The sequence below is a fragment of the Rhinichthys klamathensis genome, unplaced genomic scaffold (genome assembly GCF_029890125.1).
Source record: "Rhinichthys klamathensis goyatoka isolate OS25496 unplaced genomic scaffold, OSU_Roscu_1.1 h1tg000687l_1, whole genome shotgun sequence".
In the NCBI taxonomy this organism is placed as follows: Eukaryota; Metazoa; Chordata; class Actinopteri; order Cypriniformes; family Leuciscidae; genus Rhinichthys; species Rhinichthys klamathensis.
Genome location: NW_026607115.1, coordinates 351,908 through 375,788, shown reverse-complemented (window position 1 = coordinate 375,788; position 23,881 = coordinate 351,908). Strand labels below are relative to the sequence as shown.

Here is a 23,881-nt window from a genome sequence, read left to right as displayed (position 1 = left end):
GTTGTAAAAATGAGCTATATAAATTAAATTAACTTTAACTTGTGGATGTCATTGGTTGTTTTTGGTCATAATCCTTGTCCTTGTGTTCCCATTGTCTCTTGTCTAGCTTTGTTCCCTGTACCATTGTTGGTGATTCTATGTTTAGTCCAAGTGTATGTTCATGTTAATTTCATATGGTCACTTCAACCCAAATCGGTTTACTGGAATAAACTATAGGCCTACTTCGGTTCAATTCAACTCGACTTCAGTGGACTACATTACACATATTATAGACATGATTCATGGGTCTTTTTTTTTAATTTTAGGTTCTTCATATAGACTAGGCCTATTATATAGGCTACCTTGTTATATAAAAAACATTAAGAAAGGTTTTAATAATTATTAAAACATTTCTTAATGTTTTTTTTATTGAATGAAACGTTTTTCATTATCTTAGAAAAACATTTAGAGAAGGTTTATATAATGGGAGAATTGAACGTTTGAATAACGTTCTTATAACCAAACAAGAACGTTAATACAACGTTTATATAAAGGGAGAATTGAACGTTCTAAAGTTATTATAACCAGGAAATAACATTAATACAACGTTTACATAACGGGAGAATTGAACTTTCTTATAACCAAGAAATAACGTTAATACAACGTCTAAAAAACTGGACTTTTTGAAATTCCCTAGAACATTCAGAAATAACGTTTTTATAACTTAATGGGAACGTTATGAAAACGTTCTTATAACCTAAAATTGTTAGCTGGGGAAGAGGAGCAATTCGCGATTGCACTGAACACGTTTTAAGTGCAGGCATATTCTCTGAGCAAGGCAGCGAGCCCACTCAGCCCAGAGAGAGAATTCTTACAAGAGAAGTGTATCTGAGAGCGCGCACCCAGTTCCCGCGCGCGAGCAGAGAGATTCGCGCTCGGCATATCATATTCCGCGCGCGAGCAGAGGGATTCACGCTCGGCACATCATATTCCGCGCGCGAGCAGAGAGATTCACGCTCGCGCATTATATTAATGTACTTTCGCGCTACAATAATGCGCTCTCGACATTTGCCAGGATAATAACGCCATATTCCCCCAGCTGGTGGAGGATCAGATGGCAGTGCGTTTTGGCTGTGTAGTGTCTGTCGCCATGGACATGGACTCTGTTGCTCCCTATTCTTCCATCTTCTATTCTAAATAAAAGGGGGGAGTAGAGCGCAGGCTTGAGGGAACCCTCCGTAAGGGGCTGCCGACTTGTGTTTGTGTTATTGTTAAAGTGTTTAAATGTTCATTGGTTCCCACCTCTCGCTTCTTCGCATAACAACATACTTCGTTGCAATGAGGAAATTACGTTGTCTTTCATTGCTCCCTTTGCCAAGTGCGTTCCAAACGGCTACATAATGGCACGCAAGTGCCCTGCTCCCTCCAAAGTCCCCTCTGTGTGGCCATTTCGTCCAAGGCGATGAATTTGCCCAACAAGCACTGCCACGTTCTTCCTCTGCTGCCTCTTTCGAGCCAAGAAGGATAGAGCCGACTCAGTGCCCACACGCCTCTTAAAAAATAATAATACAAAACTCACCTCAATATCAGAGCGATTTGATGTAACACTGCGTTACAATGTGCATCTATTAGAACTATGATATTCTATTCTGTCCTTTTATAAATTTTATTGAGAAACCATGAGAAGAATGTAGCGGACGGGACCTACGTCCGCTTAGTAGGGGTAAATCACTCTTCCCTGAATGGCTGGAAATCAGAGGATCTAAGTCCCTAACCCCCAGGCCTATTAATCTAGTGGCTACTCTGCCCGCTCAGTAAAGCACAATAGCTTAGGCTTTAGGATTTGGACATGTCACGGTGGAGACCTAAAGTGCAGAATATCAGTAGCCTAACTGTCAGTGTGTGTGACATAACTGGTATTCCCCCTATCTACTATACTTTACAGACAGAGGATGAGACACCCCTACTTCAGGGAAGATGGAAAAACTTCACAGTAAAAGCAATAGTTGTTTTGAAGATTTATGCAAGGACTGTATTTGTGCTGGAAAAGATGGATTTGTATCCGCACTGGTGTGTCGGCAAGAACACATAAGACTCAGAGTTTGAAGCAGAGTTTGTAGTTTACTCTTGATTCAAGTTGAATAGTAACAGTGAGTGGTAACGGTAATTGGTCTGAAAATAATAAAGAATAACAATAATATTAGATATACAACTAAATCAATAACATTCACCAAGACAATAGAACTGGTTACATTATTAAAGTTATTGCAGTTCCTACATAATCCACAAGGTGGCGTTCAAGGGACGCACATGGAGTTAGTTGTTATGTGGGACGCCATTATAGTGTCATAACAGGCAGTAACATATACACCCGATATAGAAAACAGCACCTAGCACAATATTTACACGAATATAGGCAAATAACCATGTAAATCACCATCCAGAGATATCTCTCACACTATGAAAGTACTCATGCATTACTTATATCAAACGTAAAGGCTGAACTTTGGCGCTTAGGCGCTAGCGCGAGCTGCCGCGATGATAAGCAAACAAGCTTGTGATAACTCAATAAAGTACACAAATCTGCTTTAAACGGATGTATAACATCACAAGGAAATAAACAACTTACATTCTTGTCATTAACTCGCTCACATAAGACCACTACTGAAGAAAAGATGAGATATTAGTCTTCTGCATCCGAGCATTCATATTTCGTTCGTCTCTTACTGACTAGGCACTGACTCACGTCATTCATTAAACGACTCTCTGATTGGCTGAAACCTTCTTAACATTGCCGCCCCCAAATATGCCAAGCATATTTGAACTCTATAAATTAATCAGTATGAGGGGCTAAGACAAGTTCCCTTTGATCTGTGAATACAGGAAGGGGGATCAAACGAGAAACAGGCCGGATGTAGGTCTTATCCTTAACTTGAATCTCAGCAGATCTGATATGGCCATCAGAACCTGGGAAGGTCTTCACAACTTTGCCTACCAACCACAATGCTCGAGGTAGTTGTGGATCGATGAGCATTACCACTGTTCCGGTATAAATGTCACCGGCATCTGTGTACCACTTGTTGCGGGTCTGTAGCATAGGCAGGTAGTGCTGGATGAAACTTGACCAGAACTGATCGGCCAGAACCTGACTCTGCCTCCACTTTCTTCGACCCATGAGCTCTGTAGCAGGATAAACTACGAGTGGTAGTGAGCTATCTGGCCACCCCATCAGCAAATAATTTGGTGTAACAGGGTCAAGGTCAGCTACATTGCTGGAAGTGTAACCCAGGGGCTTGCTATTAAGCATTCCCTCCACCTCAATGAGAACTGTTTGGAGAACTTCCTCAGTTACGACTTGGGAGCTGACTGTGATGCGAAGAGCAGTCGACTCTTGACCGACCTAATTTCTCTTTCCCACACACCTCCAAAGTGTGGGGCTCCAGGTGTGTTAAAGTGGAAAGAAATCTTTTGTTTAGCTAAATGTAGCTGGATCTGTGGGGTAAGCGATGCAAAGGCTTCTTGCAACTCTCTCTGTCCTCCGTGAAAGTTAGTGCCATTGTCTGAATATAACTTGCGAGGTGTGCCACGGCGAGCTATAAACCTCCTCAAGGCCATCAGAAAGGAATCAGTATCAATGGCTGTAAGGAGGTCTAGATGAACGCTTCGTGTCGTGAGACACTTAAAAATGATTCCCCACCTTTTCTCAAATCGTCTGCCAATCTTAATTTGGAATAGTCCAAAACAGTCCATGCCTGTACTGTAGAATGGGGGTTTGAGCAGTCTGAGTCGAGCTGGAGGTAGATCTGCCATTCGGGGAATAACTGGTTTGTTCTTCCATTTTTGACAGTCTTTGCACAAATGTTGTTGTTTGCGTATAGCTTCTCGTCCTCTCAGTATCCAAAAGCTTCTCCTTATCTCTCCGAAGACTCTTTCAGGTCCTGGATGGCGAAGTTTACTATCGTAGTCTCGGATCAGTAACTTGGTTACCCAGTGATGTGGGTCAAGGACTACAGGGTGTATAACTTACAGCTCCAGTCCTTCAGCTCGACGTAAACGACCACCAACTCTTATAAGCTGACGAGTCGTCAAAATCTGGGGCAAGAGCAAGTAGTCGACTAGTGGAAGGTACAGATTTACCAGCTTTTAGCAGTTTGTATTCATCTGGAAAACTATCAATTTGAGATTTCTGCAGGATATACCATTCTGCATTTTGGTAGTCCACTGCTGATGGTGGTCCTGTATCTTTTAGCCCCTGAACTGTGGCCTCCACTAACTCGCTCCAGGTGTTGTGTGTGGTAGGGTCGGGAATGTCAGGAACAACTACTTCCGTCATAAGTCCACAGAAGATTCCTTTGCGCTGCTCTGTTTTGATTTCTGGTGGTTGTATAGGAGGAGAGACAGGCCATACTGACTCAGACTCTAGCAGGAACTATGGTCCTTGGCTCCATCTGTTGGGCACTGACAGCTGAGAAAGAGTTTTACCTCGGGTGAGGTCATCTGCTGGATTACTGCTGGAATCCACATATCGCCAGGAACATTCTGTTGTCAGCTCTTGAATTTCGGCTATTCTGGTTCCAACAAACACCTTGAATCGGTATGATTCAGATTTGAGCCAGGCTAGAACAGTGGTGGAATCGGTTCATAGTGTCACTGTATTTATCTTGAGGGTGAGCTCAGTTTTCAAAAGTTTGGCTAATTGGGCACCATTCAGGACAGCACACAGCTCTAGTCGAGGAATTGTCAGACGTCGTTTTGGGGCAACCTTGGACCTTGCTAGTACAAAGGCTAATTGAATATGACCACTGTCATCCTCAGTACGTAGGTAGGGGACAGATCCATAAGCTTGCTCAGAAGCGCTGCAAAAGATGTGAATCTGTCTGGTGGTGTGAGTCTGGTCAATGTCTGAGGATTTGACACAGCGGGGAAGTGAAATACTTACTAACGTAGAGAGTTCTCCCTCCCATTCCTTCCAGGATCTCAAAAGGTCATCAGGTAAATTTGGGTCATCCCATTCTCGTTGCTTGTCCCATAATCTCTGAACTAAAACTTTGGCCCGAGTGGTAAATGGGAGTATGAAGCCTAGGGGGTCGTACTGGGTTGCAAGTACCTTGTAAACGTGTCGAAGGGTGCATGGTCCAGGCTTGACAGATCGAGTTTTATATCCAAGGAGGTCTGATTTGCAGTGCCACCTAAAGCCTAATGCAGATTCTTGAGCATTGGTACGATCTTGAGATAGCCACAATTCGGTACTGCTGGATCTTGCTTCTGTTGGTAGGTGGGCCACCACACTGGGATCATTGCTTGCCCACTGGCGAAGTTCAAACCCACCACAGGCAAAGAGGGTGCGAAGTCTGTCTACAAGCTGCCTCGCCTCTTGAGGTGATGGTATGCTCTTCAAGCAATTGTCCACGTAGAAATTTCTTTCTACTGTGGTTCTGATATTGTCATCAGGAGTGCTATGATCTGTAACATGTCGCTGGACAGTATAAATGGCACAAAACGGACTACAAGTAGTGCCAAAAGGTAGCACTTGCCATTCATAAATGTCTGGTGGTTTAGATCTGTCCATGTCTCGCCATAAAAAACAGAGAAGATGCCTATCTTCTGGGAGGAGACGAACTTGGTGGAACATCCCTTTTATATCCCCGCTTATTGCCACTGGATGTTCACGAAAGCGCAGGAATACACCTAGCAATGATGGGCCCAAGGCTGGTCCTGGCAGCAGATAGTTATTCAGGTTATGGCCTTCAAAGTCAAATGAACAGTTAAAAACCACACGGTTCTTACCGTTGTGCTGCACAAGATGGTGAGGGATGAACCATGACTCACTTTGTGAATTAACTGTTTCAGGTGGGAGTTTGACAACATAGCCCGAGGTCTCTAATTTCTTTATCTCTTGTTGGTAGGCGGCTGCTTTACTGGGGTCTTTCTCCAGGCGTTTATCTGTGTTCCTAAGGTTAGGAAGCACTGCCTCCATTGGAGCATGAAGTACGGGCATATCCTTCTTATGCAGGAGTGGAGTTGCATAGCGACTTACGCCATCGATCAGTACTCTGACAGTCTGTGACTGGAGCAAGTCAAGAGCTCCTTGGTCCTGCTTAGAGCGCGTGACAGATTTCTCATTTCGGTTGGGAATCACGTCTGCTTGCCAGAGTCTCTCAACATTCTGGAACAACTCTGTCATTGAGGGATTAATGGCAATGTGCAGACACTGTTGAGATTTCACATTATCTCCAAATACTCTTGCTGGGCCTTGTAAAGACCAACCCAGTCTTGTCTTGACAGCTGCCGGACCTCCAGGTGGACCAAGACGGACTGGTTCAATCGGAGTGATAAGATGAGGATGATCTGCTCCAATCAGTAACAGGGGACAAGCTTTATGAATAGGCTGTAATGGTAAGCCTTTCAAATGCCGGTATCGTCGCTGAAGGTCTGCAACAGGGTAGGAATGTTCAGCTAAGCTAAGTAGTTCTGCTGTGAAAGCTCCCGTTATTTTGTAACTCCTGCCAGGCTGTGATGGAGTTGAAATCTGAAAGGACACTGAGGTACCGCAAAGCTTAGTGATGTCTTGCCTTATAGTTCTCAAGGCTAAGTCCTCTGCCTGGCCTGTAAGTCCCAGCCTCCGGGCTGCCGCTGGTAACAACATAGTCCGTTCAGAACCATCATCAAGCACAGCGTAATTATCTAGGCTCTGTCCCTTATGCTTCAGAATGACTCTGACCACTTTCAGAAGGACACTGCTGAATCCTTGAGGGCGGTCAAGGTATAGCATTTTGCTAGTTGAACTGACTAAACATGTCCCTTCTTTCACTGGCTTAAAGTTGACCTCGTGGAGGATTCGGAGGTGCTTTCCATTACACAAATGGCAGAGTTTCTTTAGAGTACACTGTGCAGCTCTATGGTTGCGTCCACACTTCCAGCATCTGTTATTAGTCTAAATCCAGTCGATCACTTGGTCTTTGGTTAAGGACTGGAATGCGGCACATTGACTCAGGTAATGTTCTTTACTGTCACAGTATGGACAGAAGGCAATGCTTTTGCCTTGACTCTTGGTTGGTACTGGTGGTATTGAGGAAGATAATTCGTTTGAGCCATGAAGAATTGTAGTCTGTCTGACCTTGGCTTTAGTTTCCTTCTGTTGATCCACTCGGGAACGGGCTCTATCTTTCTGGGGCTTATATCCACCAAAGCTCTCTGGATCTTGGCACCAGGATTCGAAATTAAGCCATTTTGCTAGATCAAGAAGCGTGTACACTGAGCCAGGTTCATAACTCATGTGCCTGCGGAAGGATGCTCTTTGTTCTGGAGGCAGCTTGGATAAAAGTCGAGCCACATGGGATCCACAATGCAATGCAATGTCTCCTTCTGTTCCTAATGTCTTAAGGAATCCTACTAAGGCTTGTATCCGAAGAGGGAAGCGTTCAAAGCCTACAGTGTCGCCAGGCTGAATATCTGATGCATCCATAATGGCAGCAATTTTGAAGCGTGGTGTTTCTAATGAATCAGGTGATCCAACAGCCCCTTCTCTTTGATCATGATAAGAAATAGATGCCTGTGGATGGGCCATAGAAATATCTCTGTTTTCATCATCCTGTTGAAAGTCATCTGACCCATGTGGTCGTGGTGTTGACTGAGGCAGAAGGACATTAGCTCTAGGCAGTCCAGCATACTGTAATTCGAAATCTTGTAAGTAGGCTGGTTGACGAACTATACGTCTAGGGCGTGCTCCTTCAACTTGATACTCTGCATTCTGGTCCTCTGACATCATTAGTTCTACCAGAAAGACTCGGGAGATAAGATACTGTACAATAATGCATTTTATTAACAGCCCAGCGAGCCATATATGCAATGAAGTTCTTTGGCATATGCCCCGTCCATAACTCGCGATCCGAGGGTACGGATTCTGCATATCCTGCCTGAAGATGAAGGTAACAGATTGAATAGTAACAGTGAGTGGTAACAGTAAGTGGTCTGAAAATAATAAAGAATAACAATAATATTAGAGATACAACTAAATCAATCCTAGATAATCCACAAGGTGGCGTTCAAGGGACGCACATGGAGTTAGTTGTTATGTGGGACGCCATTATAGTGTCATTACAGGCAGTAACATATACACCCGATATAGAAAACAGCACCTAGCACAATATTTACACGAATATCATTTCATTTCATTTCACGTTTATTGTCATTGTCGTCCAGAGAACAACAACGAAATTGTGTTTGGAGCATACAACAACCGTACATGGTATCTTAGAGTGCACTAACAAAATAAGTAATAAATACCCCTGTGTAAACATGGCACATCGAAGTATATAGTTGTTTAAACACAGAACCAGTGACATTCACTCTTAATAGCAGCAAGAGGCTATAGGCAAATAACCATATAAATCACCATCCAGAGATATCTGGATGGTGATTTAGGGGGTGGCAGTGGCTCAGTGGTTCATGTGGGTTGTCTACAAACCGGAAGGTTGGTGGTTCAATCCCCGGTTCCACCTGACCAAGTGTCGAGGTGTCCATGAGCAAGACACCTAACCCCAGCTGCTCCCGACGAGCTGGATGGCGCCTTGCATGGCTGCCGTCGCCCGTCGGTGTATGAATGGGTGAATGTGAGGCAAATGTAAAGCGCTTTGGTGGCCATTGGGTCTGTGAAAGCGCTATATAAATGCAGTCCATATCTCTCACACTATGAAAGTACTCATGCATTACTTATATCAAACGTAAAGGCTGAACTTTGGCGATTAGGTGCTAGCGTGAGCTGCCGCGATAATAAGCAAACGAGCTTGTGATAACTCAATAAAGTACACAAATCTGCTTTAAAAAGGGATGTATAACATCACAAGGTAAAAGGAAATAAACAACTTACATTCTTGTCATTAACTCCTTCACATAAGACCACTACTACTGAAGGAAAGATGAGATATTAGTCTTCTGCATCCGAGCATTCATATTTCGTTCGTCTCTTACTGACTAGGCACTGACTCACGTCATTCATTAAACGACTCTCTGATTGGCTGAAACCTTCTTAACAATAGTATAAAAGTTGAGAAATGAGTGGTTATTTATTATACTAAGTAATAGTATTCTAATACTGATTAAAATAGTTACAAAGAGAAAAAAAATCAAAAATCAAAAATATATATTTTTATAAATCAAATGTAAAATGTATAGGAATGGTTTCCCTATCAACCTGTAACCATCATAAAATGTTTAAACCCTTGTATTAACACCCACTACACCAGAGTGGCTCAACAACATTTTGAAAGTTTTAGCCTACTTAACAAACATCAGCATGTAGGCTATCTAAATACACTGCAGAAACACATCATATGCAAATAACAGTAGTATATACTTGTGAATGTAATTCACACAACAGTAATTTTCAGGACAATGGTAAACTCAGAAACAGTTTCGTACCATACACTTAACAACACTCCATGACCAACCTCAGTTCAATGTTCCTTTTGGTTCCGATTGTCCACGTTACGTATGTGCCGACCGTACACCAATTAATAGAACATGTCCATCACGAGGGCGTTGCTATCGCGTGTCAAGAAATGTGTCAAGAAATATGTGCATGTCAAGAAATATGTGCACACTCTGTGTGTACACCTACATTCCCCCCTTCCAAACCCTGCCACATCATAGACTTCACTGTTTGAGTCCCTTGCTAAACCACAGTGCATGTTCTTATTTTTTTTATACAATGTAACATCAATACATCCAGAACAGAAGTACCAATGCATTCATCTCTTTTAGACTTTTGTTAGTGTAAAACAAAATCACATAACAAAACAAAACAAAACATAACAAAGGAATAGAAGCTCACTTCAGAACATACCCCTCCCAATATCTAACAGGTAACTGACCCCTAGTGTTCCTCTGTGGGCGTCTCACTATTACAGACTCATTATCTGACTCTGAGTTATCTGCATCCTCAACTAAACTCCCCATAACAGACCCCTCCCCAGAGCTAGCATCAGAGGCTCCCCCACTTTCATGATCGGATACCTCCCCCAGGCTACCACCCAAGACGGCCTCTGGCTCAACATCCCGCAGCTCCCCTTGACTAGCCCCCATACTCTCGCTAGGTGTTGGTGCATTGTGAAGGGTACGAGCAATGCAAACTAACCCTACAGAGTCAGTGTCTGAACCAGATGCAGCTCTCTTGTGCCTGGGAGCAACTGCTTCTCTACTAGGTGTCTGTAAGGTGCATTGCTTCATCTGATTTCGGTGCACTACTTTTGACGGCCCCCCAGTTTCAGGCCTGACTGTGAAGACAGGTAAGTCGGGGTGATTCTCCTTGACAACTAAATATGGCTCTGGCTCCCACTTGTCTTGGATCTTGTTCCTTCCCCTTGGTCGATGATTCCTTAGCAGTACTCGATCCACCGATCTGACAAGTGCAGCGCGTGACTTTCGATCGTAGAGCCGTTTGCGTAGCCGGGACGCATCCTGAGCGGCATCCCCAGCCGCCTCTGCTGCCACTTTCAGCCTCTCGGGGTGGTCGAGGACCCAATCATCGAGGTTGTCAATGTCACTGGGCTCCAAGTCTCTTCCCCCCAGAACGTCCTGAGGCAGTCGTGCATCTCGCCCGAAGAGGAGATAAAACGGGGGGTATCCCGTTGAGGAGTGAACATGACTGTTATAAGCCATTACAAGCTCAGGAAGATACTCCTTCCAATTTCGTTTCCTCTCTGGCGTCAAAGTTCGGAGCATATCATGCATCGTTCTATTGAATCGCTCGCATTGAGCGTTGCCCTGGGGGTGATATGGGCTTGTACGACTCTTGGAGATGCCATAAATACGACAGAGTTCTTTGATGACACTGGCTTCAAAGCTGCACCCCTGGTCTGAGTGAAGTCTAGAGGGGCAGCCATAATACACAAACCAGTGTTTGACGATGGCCCTGGCTGTGGTTTTAGCAGACTGGTCTTTCGTGGGTACAGCCATCGTAAACCGTGTGAACATGTCGGTCATTACTAACACATTCTCATAGCCTCCCACAGACTCCTCTAATCGGGTGTAATCCATGGCCAGTACCTCCAGAGGTGTGGTCACAATAGTGCATGTCAATGGGGCTCGGATAGCTGGAAATACGTCTTTGGCAAGTGCACATCTCTTACACTGCTTCACGCCAGTAAAAGAACGTCATACGTGCAAGTGTACCCTTCTGACTAAAATGACCCCCATGCTCATGTTCCATACTGAACACGTTTCCGCAGAGCCTCTGGTAATACCAACTGGTGTACCTCCTCACCATCTCTGGGGTCATGAATGCTACGAAATAGGACACCATGATGGATGCTCAGTCAATCCCGTTGTGATGCCAGTTTTTTTTTTCTTTCTCTGGAGCCATTTCCCGTAACTGGTTCTTATTGGGCCATGCGTTACATTTCGTTGCCCTTGCTATAGGGCCCACGATAGAATCCTCTGCCTGAAGTTGCTGAAGATCCTCCCAGCTATATCCAGTAACCTTCGCTGTAACAGCGGCTTGTGTAGCCACCTGCACACTAGGCTTTCTTTCATTTGTCTTCTGTCCAGGCCATAGAGAGGCACGCACTTCCTCAGCCTGAATGACCAGAAAGTCTTTATCAGTGTCGCTGACCTCAGGCTCCTGTGCTCGAGGGAGCCGAAACAGCACGTCCGCATTTGTGTTTTCCCTCCCCGGCTTATAATGCACTTCAAAATCATATTCCGCTAACTGGGCGACCCACCTCTGCTCCACCACCCCGAGGTTAGCTGTTTCAAGATAGCGCAGAGGATTATGATCGGTCACTACCACAAATCTAGAGTACATTAAGAAATCCCGGAATTTTTCTGTTATTCCCCATTTAACCCTCTGGTTATCTTTGGGGTCTTTTTAACCCGCAAATGACTTTTGGTCAAATTAAAAAAAATGTTCTCTTTGTCCAAATGGTATGAAACTTTCTACAGCTCTTAACACTTCATAGATCTACAAAAGAAAAAAAAAATTGGAATGATATCTGTTATTATGTTGCCGTGAAAAAAATAGTCACACTTGTTGTCTTCGGGGTCCCTGGAGACCCCGCATAGTAAATATATAATATTCATCATCAAAATCAGAAACAACGCAGATCACATGGACAGAAATGAAATGGCACACTTCCAACAATGTAAAAAACATCCACAATGCAAAATTATCATGCTCGCCACACACACACACACACACACACACACACACACACACACACACACACACACACACACACACACACACACACACACACACACACACACACACACACACACACACACACACAACCACACATACACATACACACAGAAATACATTTGTAAGGCTATAAAAAAAGTCTTATAATTTGTCAAATAAAATGCAGAACCACCACAAATATAAATTGGTGACACTGACACAACGAAAATACACACACACACACACACACAGAATGTGTGTCTGCAGAAGTCATGCAACGTACTACGCATACTGCCTGCAGTGCACTGACTCGTGAACACCTCCAGTGCACCACCAATTGTTGTTCTTATTTGTTCAAAAAACAAAAATTTCCCAATCAGTTTTTTTAACAAAATAATTTTTATATTACAACCATTTTATTTTTTTACTGCTTTATTTGATCATTTGTTATTGCTGTTCAGTTCATTGCACTTTTGTTTTTTTTTCTCAATATGTAATATAACTGTTCATTTCTGTTATTTTTTGTTCTGTTACAGTTTGTAACTGAAACGTTGATTAAAAATGATAGAATTATATTAAAAACAGATAATTGAAATAAATGATAAAATCTAAAGACTCCAAGATTTTTTGTAACATCTTGTTCAGGTTTGATTCTAATCATAAAGTAACATTATTGAAGAACTTTTTTCAATACAAAATATGCTAAACTTAATACAAAATATGCTAAACTTTGACCAAAAGTATATAATTCTTTTTTATAATTTTGATTTTAAAATATTTATATATGAATCCAACTCAATCCAACTGAATCCAACTTGTGAAAAGATGTATTTTGGTTAATCAAACAGCAAATAGCATATAATGGAGCTCTATAGCAATATAGTGGTTAAAGTTAATTTTTTTATTTTAAAACTTCATTTTCCAAAAAAAGGGCAAAAATCTTACATTAAATCATGTACAATTATCCATGTTATCCCCATAAATGAAAGTTAGAAATCTGGGTCCTTTATAAAGTGAATTTTACATAAAATGCTGTTTTTTGTAAAAAAAACTATTTATTTAAATATTTATTTATTTATTTTTAGAAATTTAAAAAATATCAAAAATCCTCCAAAAACTGCACAAATGTTGAGTAAAAACATTAATAAACAGAGTAAAATTACATTTGTAAAAAAATTTTTATTATACTGTTACAAAATGCAATGTTATTGTCTGGGGTCCCTGGAGACCCCAAAGATAACAAGTGTAGACCCTAAATGAAGATAATCAGAGGGTTAAGGCAGTGTTAATTTCGTTAACGAAAACTATGACGAAAAATGTTCGTTGACGACCTTTTTTCCCCTGACTAAGACTAGACGATGAGAGACGACACCCACGTAATTAAACGATAACTGTGACTATATCAACACATGCAATATCGTTGACGAAAAAAGACGAGACTGATGGGTAAAAAAAAAAAAAAATAACTTTATCAAAACCACTTGTTTTTGTCGAATAAAGGTGAAGACAACACATTACAGACTGTGTTTGCGAACGTTTATGCTTACGGTTGCCATATTTCAATAATTTAAATCCCCAGTCAGAGCTTTTCTGTTAAAATAACACGTTTTCTACCCGGTCTTTTCAATATTAGTGTTACGAATTGCGTGGAAGCAAAGGCGGTAGTCGGATCTAAATGCAGCAGTAGACTTTAACAATGCAGACTCGGGTAACTCAGAACAGCCAAGACACTCGTAAAGACATTCAATAACTGACAAAGACAAGGCAGAAACACAGGGCTTAAATAATCAGAGACAAATGAGCAGACAGGATAACAAGGGGGCGTGGATAACAAGAAACACCTGGGATAACTAATGACAAGACACTAATGACACTAAACATGACAGGACACAAGACCCACATTATGACAAGTAGCCTATCTGGCAACCATGCGCGTGCGCTCTCTTTACATGCTGAAGAAGCGCGGATGATCTATAAAAACAGAGTTTAGCGATCTTCATTTGAGATTTTTTACTTAAATTAAAGTGTCATTCAGTCTTTTTTCTGTCACTAGCCGCTTGCGCTGTTTGTGCGACTAAATCTGCGGTCAAAATGCAGGATATCCAGCAGTGTTTTTAATGTTGATCATTATACGAGCAAGAATGCCATGTTTCCCGAATATACACACGATTTCAAATGTGACATTGATTTTATACAATAGTTCAACAAACAAAAGGGTAACATTAAGTGATGTACAGTACATTTAAAACTGTATTGTCAGTAGGCTATTATTGCTCTATTTTGCAACAAAAGCCACAGCAGAACTACAGCGGTGATTCGTGAACGAATCTGTGGCTTTGAACAAATCGTGAGATTCAATGATCCGTTCATAAGTACAGCAACTTGCTTCGTTACTGAATGACTGAATGGCTCGATGACTCACTCATAAACTATAGACAGACTTACCGCCACCTACTGGCCATTTAAATTTAATATTTAAACGTATAACTTCGTTTTTACCATCATTGCATATTTATTGAACATTGTTTTATTTAAAGCATTATTTGTTTTATAAAGGTATTTACAAAGGTAAAAAATGAACTGAAAAATCGATTAAAGAGGGCAAATATTGTCCCTTAATGGAAAAGGTGTGACAGCAGTCTTGGAAGAGGGGTTACGGCCCTCTAAAAAAAATTTAAGAACCACTGAACTAAGGAAAGGGGATATGTAGAATTGCACAAGTGCTAATGCTAGAGTGCAATGTCAATACAGCCTGTTACCTTGATTCAAATTTCTCATAAGCTTAATGAACTGGCCTAGAGAGAAAAATTGTTATGACATTTTTTGTCTAAAAACTACATATAAAATAGCTGCCAAAATTAATGTCGGTAACTGAAATTTGACTAAAAGTAATGACAAAGTTGACAAAATATGCAATGACTTTTCGTCAACTAAAACTAGACTAAAACTATGAAAGACAAAATGACTAAAATGTGACTAAGACCAATAAGCATTTTCATCTGAAGATGAAAACTAAGACTAAATCAAAAATGGCTGCCAAAATTAACACTGATTTAAGGGGTAGTAACTCGAGCTTAAATGCACTGTAGTTTTTGTCATTCCGCTCAGAACCCCGGAGGCCTGGACTAGCAAAGGCGACCACGCGCCCCACCCCCTCTTGCCGCTGGCTGAGCAATGCCCCCAACCCAAGAAGGCTCCCATCGGTGGTAAGGGTGAAAGGAAGTGAAAAGTCAGGGTACGCAAGTACCGGAGATGACATAAGGTGCTCCCTTAGCTTATCAAAGGCCTCTTGACATTCTCTACCCCACACAAAGGGAACAGACTGGCCTCCACTCTCTTTCTTGCCCTTTCCCATTAGAGAATGTAACGGCTTTGCTAACTGGGCGAAGTTCGGGACGAAACGCCTGTAATATGACATAAACCCCACCACTTGCCGCACATCTTTTGTACTCCTGGGCACCGGCCAGTCACGGAGTGCTTTGACCTTTTCCATGTCCACGTGGACACCCTCCGCAGTAACAATATGGCCCAAGAATTTGACTTCTGACTTTAGCAGGAAACACTTGCTCGGTTTAAGCTTGAGCCCATGTTCCTTCAGACGAGTGAATACTACGTCTAGTTTCTCACAGTGGCTATCAAAATCGCTGGAAAAGACCAGTACATCATCCAGGTATATCAGTAACACGTCAAAAGCCAGATCGCCTAGGACTACCTCCATTAGCCTCTGAAATGAGGCAGGGGCATTGCAAAGACCAAACGGCATTCTAGTCCACTAATATAGGCCAAACGGGGTGGTAACAGCAGTTTTCTCCTGGTCGTCTTCATGAACAGCCACCTGAAAATAGCCTGCTGTCAAATCTAGGGACGAGAAGAGCTTCGCCTTTCCAAGGGCATCCAAGGACTCCTCAACCCTCGGGAGCGGGTAGGCGTCCTTCAACGTGACACTGTTTAGCTTACGGTAATCGCAACAGAACCGTACAGATTGGTCTAGCTTAATGACAATTACTGCAGGGGAGGCCCACGGGCTGCAGCTTTCTTTGAGGACCCCCTGTGCGACCAAGTCCTGCACGTGTTTCTTAAACTCTTGAAATATGTGTGAAGGTATACGCCGGTGCCTTTGCTTAATCGGGCTTAATCCAGTCTGAATACGGTGAGTCACCGTGGTGGTGTACCCAAAATCGCTTTTATGTTCTGAGAACACATCCCGGTGTTTCTTGAGAAGATTGTCCAGCTTTTGCACCTGAGGTGGCGTCAGACCCTCTAGATTTGCGTGTACCGGAACAGACAGTGGTCCATCCCCCTCTACTGACTCGACCTCTCCACGGCTGACCTTCCTCACGTACACTTCTCCATTCACCTCCTCCACGGACACTACTTCCCTTGGTACGATCACATCGGGTTTACTCAAATCTGCCACTCTGCATCTTGGGAACAATGTGATGGTCTTCTCACTTGAGTTGAGTATGCGCACTGGAACCTACCCCTCAGTAGCCTGGGCCAGAACATTTGCCACCAGTAGACCACGAGGGAGACTGGCACTGGCTGACGCCTCCACCAGCACTTTGCATGTTGCTCTGGGTGGTATCCTACAGCGACCTTCGATCACCTTTTCACTGAACGGGGGAATGGTGACAGCCTGCTTTCCTGCGACTTTTACGAACCCTATCCGTCCGTTTGGGCCCACAAACTGTTCCTCCTCTTCCATGGTGGCCAGGATACGGCGTAGGCTGGCATGGCCTGGCTGTGGAGTACCTCGGTCCAGCTTTTTAACACCCTTGAAATCCGTCAGGAAGCCCTTGAGCTCTCGGGTTACGTTCATTCCCAGAATGCCGGGTGGTTTTCCCCTTTCCTTCTTGCCGCTGCAACTGTCCTTCAGCACAAAAACACACCGACCCTTCAACAGCCTGCCCATACACTTAAAATCCACCTCCAGACACCCGACCACTGGAATTTCAAGGCCATTAGCCGCTGTTAGACGAACCCATTTAGCTGGTGACAGACAGCACTCGGTCCCCTGGAAATGTTCCCTGAAATAACTCTCTGGAATGGTAGTGACCTCGGAACCAGTGTCTAACAGGCAGCTGGTCTTTACACCATCTATCCAAACATCAATTGTGAAGCACTCCCCAAATGCACCACTAGAAGTTGCTGAGTCCCTCTCGCTGGTCTGGGTAACAGCTTTAATATTACCCAGACCAGATCTAAATCGACAACATGTATGCTAGACCCTATACCGACTAAGCTACTGAAAGAGATTCGTCCAGAGGTCATAGATCCTCTTCTTACTATCATTAATTCGTCTTTGTCTCTAGGATACGTACCAAAAACTTTTAAGCTGGCTATGATAAAACCGCTTGTTAAAAAACCGCAACTTGATCATACAAAATTAGTCAATTACAGGCTGATCTCAAATCTGCCTTTTCTATCAAAGATATTAGAAAAAGCAGTATCCTCACAACTGTGCTCCTTTCTAGAAAGAAATGATATCTGCGAGGATTTTCAGTCAGGATTCAGACCGTACCATAGCACTGAGACCGCTCTCATTAGAGTCACCAATGATTTGCTCTTATCATCCGATCGTGGTTGTATCTCTCTATTAGTGTTACTTGATCTTAGTGCTGCATTTGAAACTATTGACCACAACATTCTTTTAAATAGACTCGAAAAATATGTTGGCATTAGTGGAGTTGCACTAGCATGGTTTAAATCATACTTATCTGACCGTTATCAGTTTGTAGCAATAAATGAAGATATGTCTTATCGATCACAAGTTCAGTATGGCGTACCACAAGGCTCAGTACTAGGACCGTTGCTGTTCACTCTGTACATGCTACCATTAGGAGATATCATTAGGGAACATGGAATTAGTTTTCACTGTTATGCCGATGATACTCAGCTGTATATTTCTTCAAGCCCCGACGAAACTTACCAATTCACAAAATTAACGGAATGCATAGCCGATATAAAAAATTGGATGACTAGTAATTTCCTACTACTAAATTCTGAAAAAACAGATATTCTAATTATTGGACAAAAAACTTCCACACGTAATAACCTAGAATACTGTCTAACACTTGATGGTTGCTCTGTCAAGTCTTCGTCGTCGGTTAGGAACCTGGGTGTGCTCTTTGATACCAATCTCTCATTTGAAAGTCACGTGTCTAGTATCCGTAAAACCGCATTTTTCCATCTTAAAAAAATATCTAAATTACGCCATATGCTCTCATTAACAAATGCAGAACAATTAGTTCATGCGTTCATGACATCAAGGCTAGATTATTGTTATGCTCTCGAGTTCTTACCAGAACCAGGAAATATGACCATATTAGCCCGGTTCTGTCAACACTGCATTGGCTGCCTATTAAACATCGTATAAATTTTAAAATATTGTTGATTACTTACAAAGCACTAAATGGCTTAGCTCCGCAGTACTTGAGTGAACTTTTAAAACATTATAGTCCTTCACGTCTATTGCGATCTCAAAATTCCGGCCAGTTGATAATACCTAGAATATCAAAATCGACTGCAGGCGGTAGATCCTTTTCTTATTTAGCACCAAAACTTTGGAACAGTCTTCCTACCATTGTCCGGGAAGCAGACACACTCTGTCAGTTCAAAGCTAGACTAAAAACACATCTCTTTGACCTAGCATACACATAATACATTATAGACTTTGATAATTCAATGTTAGGCTGCATAGATTAGGTCAGCCGGAACTGGGAACACTTCCCTTAAATCCAGATGTACTCGTTACATCATAAGAAGAATGGCATCTACGCTAACTTTAGTGTCTTTGTTTATCCCGAAGTTTTCCTGCAGCCTGCCGGATCCAGGCCGTATCCAGATCTGACGAAGGAGATTCGCCTGGACCCGATGACAATGCAGTGCTGAAGTGTCAACTATCCTCTCCCTATGGAGGATCCCTTTCCCACTCTACAGATAAAGCGTTGTTGAAAATCCGGTTCGCGTACCTCGAAGTGATAAAATAAAATTCTGTATAAAATTTATAGGCAAGACAATAGTTTGTTTAGGCATGGTTTGTTGGGAAATTACAAACCTGCACACACATATTCAAACGAATATAACTATAGAATAAATTTTTAATGCGCATGTGAATGCCATCAGGTCACAGGTTCGCGTTTAAAGTCTGTTTAGAGAGAACGCCGTCGTCTTAGTGGCCCCTAATGTAATAACAAATCATAATTTTGCTGGAAGTGAATCAATCAAAACCAACTTTAGCTGGAAATAACATTATTCAAAATCGCTATAAAGCCAAAACAATCTCTGTTACCGTAAATTGTATGTTTATCTCTGTAAAGCTGCTTTGAAACAATCTCCATTGTTAAAAGCGCTATATAAATGAAGATGACTTGACTTGACTTTAATGCCAGCTGACTTGACTCGCACTACCTAGCGAGAACATTTGCCTCGCACTATGCGAACTATACTTGTTGATATGACGACGGACGAATCTTTAGTACAGATGACGTGGAGTCTTCCGCTCTTAGACGCGCCACTCAAACCGTAACTGTTCCGTAGCTCAGATCAAAACATGCAGCAACTAAAGCACACGTAGCACACGCAGTAACTAATAGCTAAACTGTTATTTACTGAAATATCATACCGAAATCTCCGTCACCATGGGACCTCTTCGGACGCCACCATCCTCTCTGTTGTTCCTCTTTTCTCTCGTCCCGCCCTCTCCTCTCATTGACCCGTGCACCCGCCTTCAAGTCATTGATTGGCCGAGTCTATATCCAAGTTCCTGTGTGCGATTGGTTGAGAATAATCTGGGGAATTCCTTCATGTTATCTTAGGGGCTACATGTCAAGAAATATGTGCACACTCTGTGTGTACACCTACAAGAAGGTGAATAATAAGTGAGAGTCAATGTTCAGAAATTATTAATTATTATTATGTTTTGAACTAGCTGTATAGCTGTGTTTTCCGGTGTATTGGTTGTTAAACTCAAAATATTTTTTTTAATTATTAATTTTTTTTATTATTTTATATGGAAAACTTAATAATTGTTTTTTATTAAAAAAATATTTTAGTTTGTCTTGTATGTTTTTTTGATTAGATCAGATAACATTTTAAGCTGTCATATGGTCATTACAATGTTCCCCTCACATGTCACGGGCATGTAATCACATTTTACTTCCATTCTTTCAGGGTAAATCAATAAAAAAAGTATACACTGTATTAATGAAACAAAACCACATAATTGTACTAGACGAGTGAATTGAATGTGGGAGAAAATAAATAGGCCTGATCTGAACCCTAAGTAGGTTAACACAAACTGAGAAAGTCAAAAAGCGTTAGGTTTTGCACCGCTCTCCCCTAATCAGTCAAACCCCTAATTAATGTAATAATCTTTTATTTTTATCCTGATTAATGAAATAAAATTGCATTTATAGGATTTTTTTGTGACGTTAAGTTATTTGTTATCAAGCAATTATCGCGAGAACAGCTCATTCTACTGCAGAGCTGCCAACTCTCACGCTTTGGCCGTGAGACACACGCATTTGATTGGTTTCACATGCTCACACGCCACACCCCCAAATTCTCACGCTGAAGTGTCAACCTGGGGTGCGTTTCCCAAAAGCATCGTTGGCCAACTATGATCGCAATTTCCATTGAACTCTATTGGTAACGACGGAACTTGCGACCATAGTTGGCTTTGGGAAACGCACCTCTGGTCGGTCAAATGCCTGAAAGATGAGTTTATCTATATATCTACCTGTTGAGCCACTCGTGATCGACTAGTTATGCCGCAAATTAGTTAAAATCTCCCGGAATCTAGAGCGAGCGCGCACCCAAGACAGAGAATGTGCTCCAAACCACGTACTTTCAATGAACTTTCAAGCACAAATGCTTCCTGAGAATGACCCATTCAACACGGAGTCCCGCACAGGACATACAATAAAATAAAATAAATTCTGTCCACGATTGTGTGTGGGGCTCCGTAATTCAACATATAAATGATATAACAATAAAAACATCCAAACATATAATGTTTAAATCTCCTATGAATACTGATTTTCATCTAAACCTGTAGGAGGAATTTAATACAGCACTGACGTCCTTACAAAACAAGCTCAAACATGGAGAAGAAATGAAGAAAAAGTGTGATGAAACACTTGAACACATCAAGGTGAGGATATAAAGAGTTAAATACTCAACATTCACACACAGAGTTTATTATTGACATTAGTGGAGTGTGTGTTCATACAGAGCTGACTGAAGTGAATGTGATTTGATTTCAGTCTCAAGCTGAGCACACAGAGCGTCAGATTAAAGAAGAGTTTGAGAAGCTTCATCAGTTTCTCAGAGACGAAGAAGAAGCTACAATCACTGCACTGAGGGAGGAAGAGGAGCAGAAGAAGCAGAGGATGAAGGAGAAGCTGGAGGAGATGAACACACACATCTCAGCTCTTTCACACACAATCAGAGACATGGAGGAGATGATGAAAGACAATGACGTCTCGTTTCTGAAGGTGACAAATCAATCTGGCTTCATTCTCTGTGCATAAAACAACTTGTATAGAGAGACTCATTGACAGTGAGAGTGTTTGATAAGATATTAAAATGTTTTCAAACTCTATATTTTCCAGAACTATAAAGTCTCGATGGAAAGGTAAGTGAGCTGCTCGTATCTCTTCTCTCAGTGGATCTGAACTCAAATTCACTGCAGTTCTGACTCCTGAATGTTCCTCAGAGTCCAGATCTCACAGCCGGATCCACGGATGAGTTCTGGAGCTTTGATTCATGTGTGGCGTTATCTGGGTAACCTGCCGTTCAGAGTCTGGAAGAAGATGCTGGAAACTGTCCAACACAGTGAGTCTCAGCAGATTTGACACAGTGCAGATGATAGTTCAGATATAAACACACAACATTTGATAAAAATATATTTAATAATCACTTGAATTTCACAGTGAATCTGAACTGTATTTCAGAAGATCATCAGATCATACAGCGACTCATAATGAAAGTCTATTCCTCATGATCTATGTTTATGTATTAGGATACAATAGTGTTTATTGAATACTGATATTAAACCTGAAGCCTCAATCCATTCTGACAGTAACTGAGAGACCATTGTTATGATTTATGATTTCTTTCAACAAAGTCTTTATATGTGTTTTACATTTACATTTCTAATAGGCCTACATCATATCTCATCCTCTGATCTGATGTTATTCTCTTTGCAGCTCCGTTGACTCTGGATCCAAACACAGCACATCCTCGTCTCACACTCTCTGCTGATCTGACCAGTGTGTCGTACAGTGGTGTATATAAAACACTTCCTGATAATCCAGAGAGGTTTGATGATTATCCATGTGTCCTGAGATCTGAGGGCTTTAACTCAGGAACACACTGCTGGGATGTGGAGGTTGGAGTCAATACATGCTGGATCCTTGGAATAACCACAGCATCAAACCAAAGGAAGGGAAAGGTTTTCTTTAACTCTAATGTCTGGTGTGTGCGGTACAAGAACAGCAAATACAGCTCACAATCCCCAGAGCAACGCCGCACTGTCTTTACTGTTAAACAGAAGCTCCAGCGTGTGAGAGTTCAGCTGGACTATGACAGAGGAACAGTGTCATTCTCTGATCCTGTAACTAACACACATTTACTCACATTCACAACAACCTTCACAGAAACTGTCTTTCCATTCTTATATAATTTCTGCAAAACTTCCCCTCTGAGGATCTCACCAGTTAAACTGTTTATTACAGCAGAAAATCACAGTTAAATATGATTCTGCTTCTAGATTAATTCAGTTTGGCAAATTATGCTTAAATAATAACACTGTAATAATTTTTTATTTTTATTTTAAGATTTATTTTACAGGGACAAATGCATAAAACATTGCTTTATAATAAATACAAAGTAGATGCCACGCATACAGGTTTCTAGCCATGACTAATTTGCAACCCTTTAAAAGGGTCTTATTCATCAATCACACTTAAAGGTATAGCAGAGGATTTTCTTTTTCCGAGTAGGTAGCCTATACTATTGGTCCACCTAAGTGTCAATATTTCTGGTGATATGTTTACGTAAGGCCGTCGTACGTGCTCGTCCCTATGTAGTTTTCGCTTTCTGCGCATGCGCACATTCAGGTGTATTATGTGTGATGAGTTACGGTTTCAGCCATTCCTTTGAAAATGGCTGAGGGTCGAAAGAGAAAAAATGTATACGAAGTGTATGATAAGAAGAGAAAGGCCGCAGGATATAGAAACAAGACCAGAGTGATTTTGGGTGAATATTTCACACGCTGGCGTGCGCTAAAAGCACAGGTTGGGCTTCCCACTGATGCAGCAGTCGTGAAGATTCTACTAGACAGGTAAAGTTTGTCATGCTATTTGGAGAAATCCATTTAAAATCACTGATAGTAAAAGTTAATGTAAGCTATGATTAGCGATGCTAGCCCTGGCACAAGTCATGCACCGCGTAGACACGGTAAACATCTCAATTTGTCTAAAGTTGTGACGATCAGCAGCTGCAGTATCCTCGAGAGCCTCTGGAGGGTACTCTCTCCTTGTGTTATGTTTTCACCTTGGTCTCATTATGTTTTATTGGTTGTGTTCCTGATTTAAGCCTGAGTTTTGCCCCTGTATCCTGGACTGTTTACGAACCTGTGCTGCCTGCCTCGACCTACGCCTGTTTGTACCACGATTTATTGGATTGCCCTTGTTTCTTTGTCTGCCTGATTGTCTAATA

At 41.9% G+C, this 23,881-nt stretch overlaps 1 protein-coding gene across 1 annotated transcript in view; it reads left to right on the top strand.

The window, feature by feature from the left end:
* LOC130076786 (zinc-binding protein A33-like) overlaps nucleotides 1-22,971 on the top strand; it is a 45,741-nt gene extending 22,770 nt beyond the window's left edge. Inside the window, exons 2-6 of the mRNA XM_056242015.1 lie at nucleotides 21,216-21,311; nucleotides 21,424-21,654; nucleotides 21,772-21,794; nucleotides 21,876-21,994; nucleotides 22,369-22,971. Of these exons, the coding sequence (XP_056097990.1) occupies nucleotides 21,216-21,311; nucleotides 21,424-21,654; nucleotides 21,772-21,794; nucleotides 21,876-21,994; nucleotides 22,369-22,913 (1,014 nt within the window). The 3' untranslated portion in view covers nucleotides 22,914-22,971. The remainder of the gene's footprint in view (nucleotides 1-21,215; nucleotides 21,312-21,423; nucleotides 21,655-21,771; nucleotides 21,795-21,875; nucleotides 21,995-22,368) is intronic.
* Nucleotides 22,972-23,881: the final 910 nt, after the last annotated feature.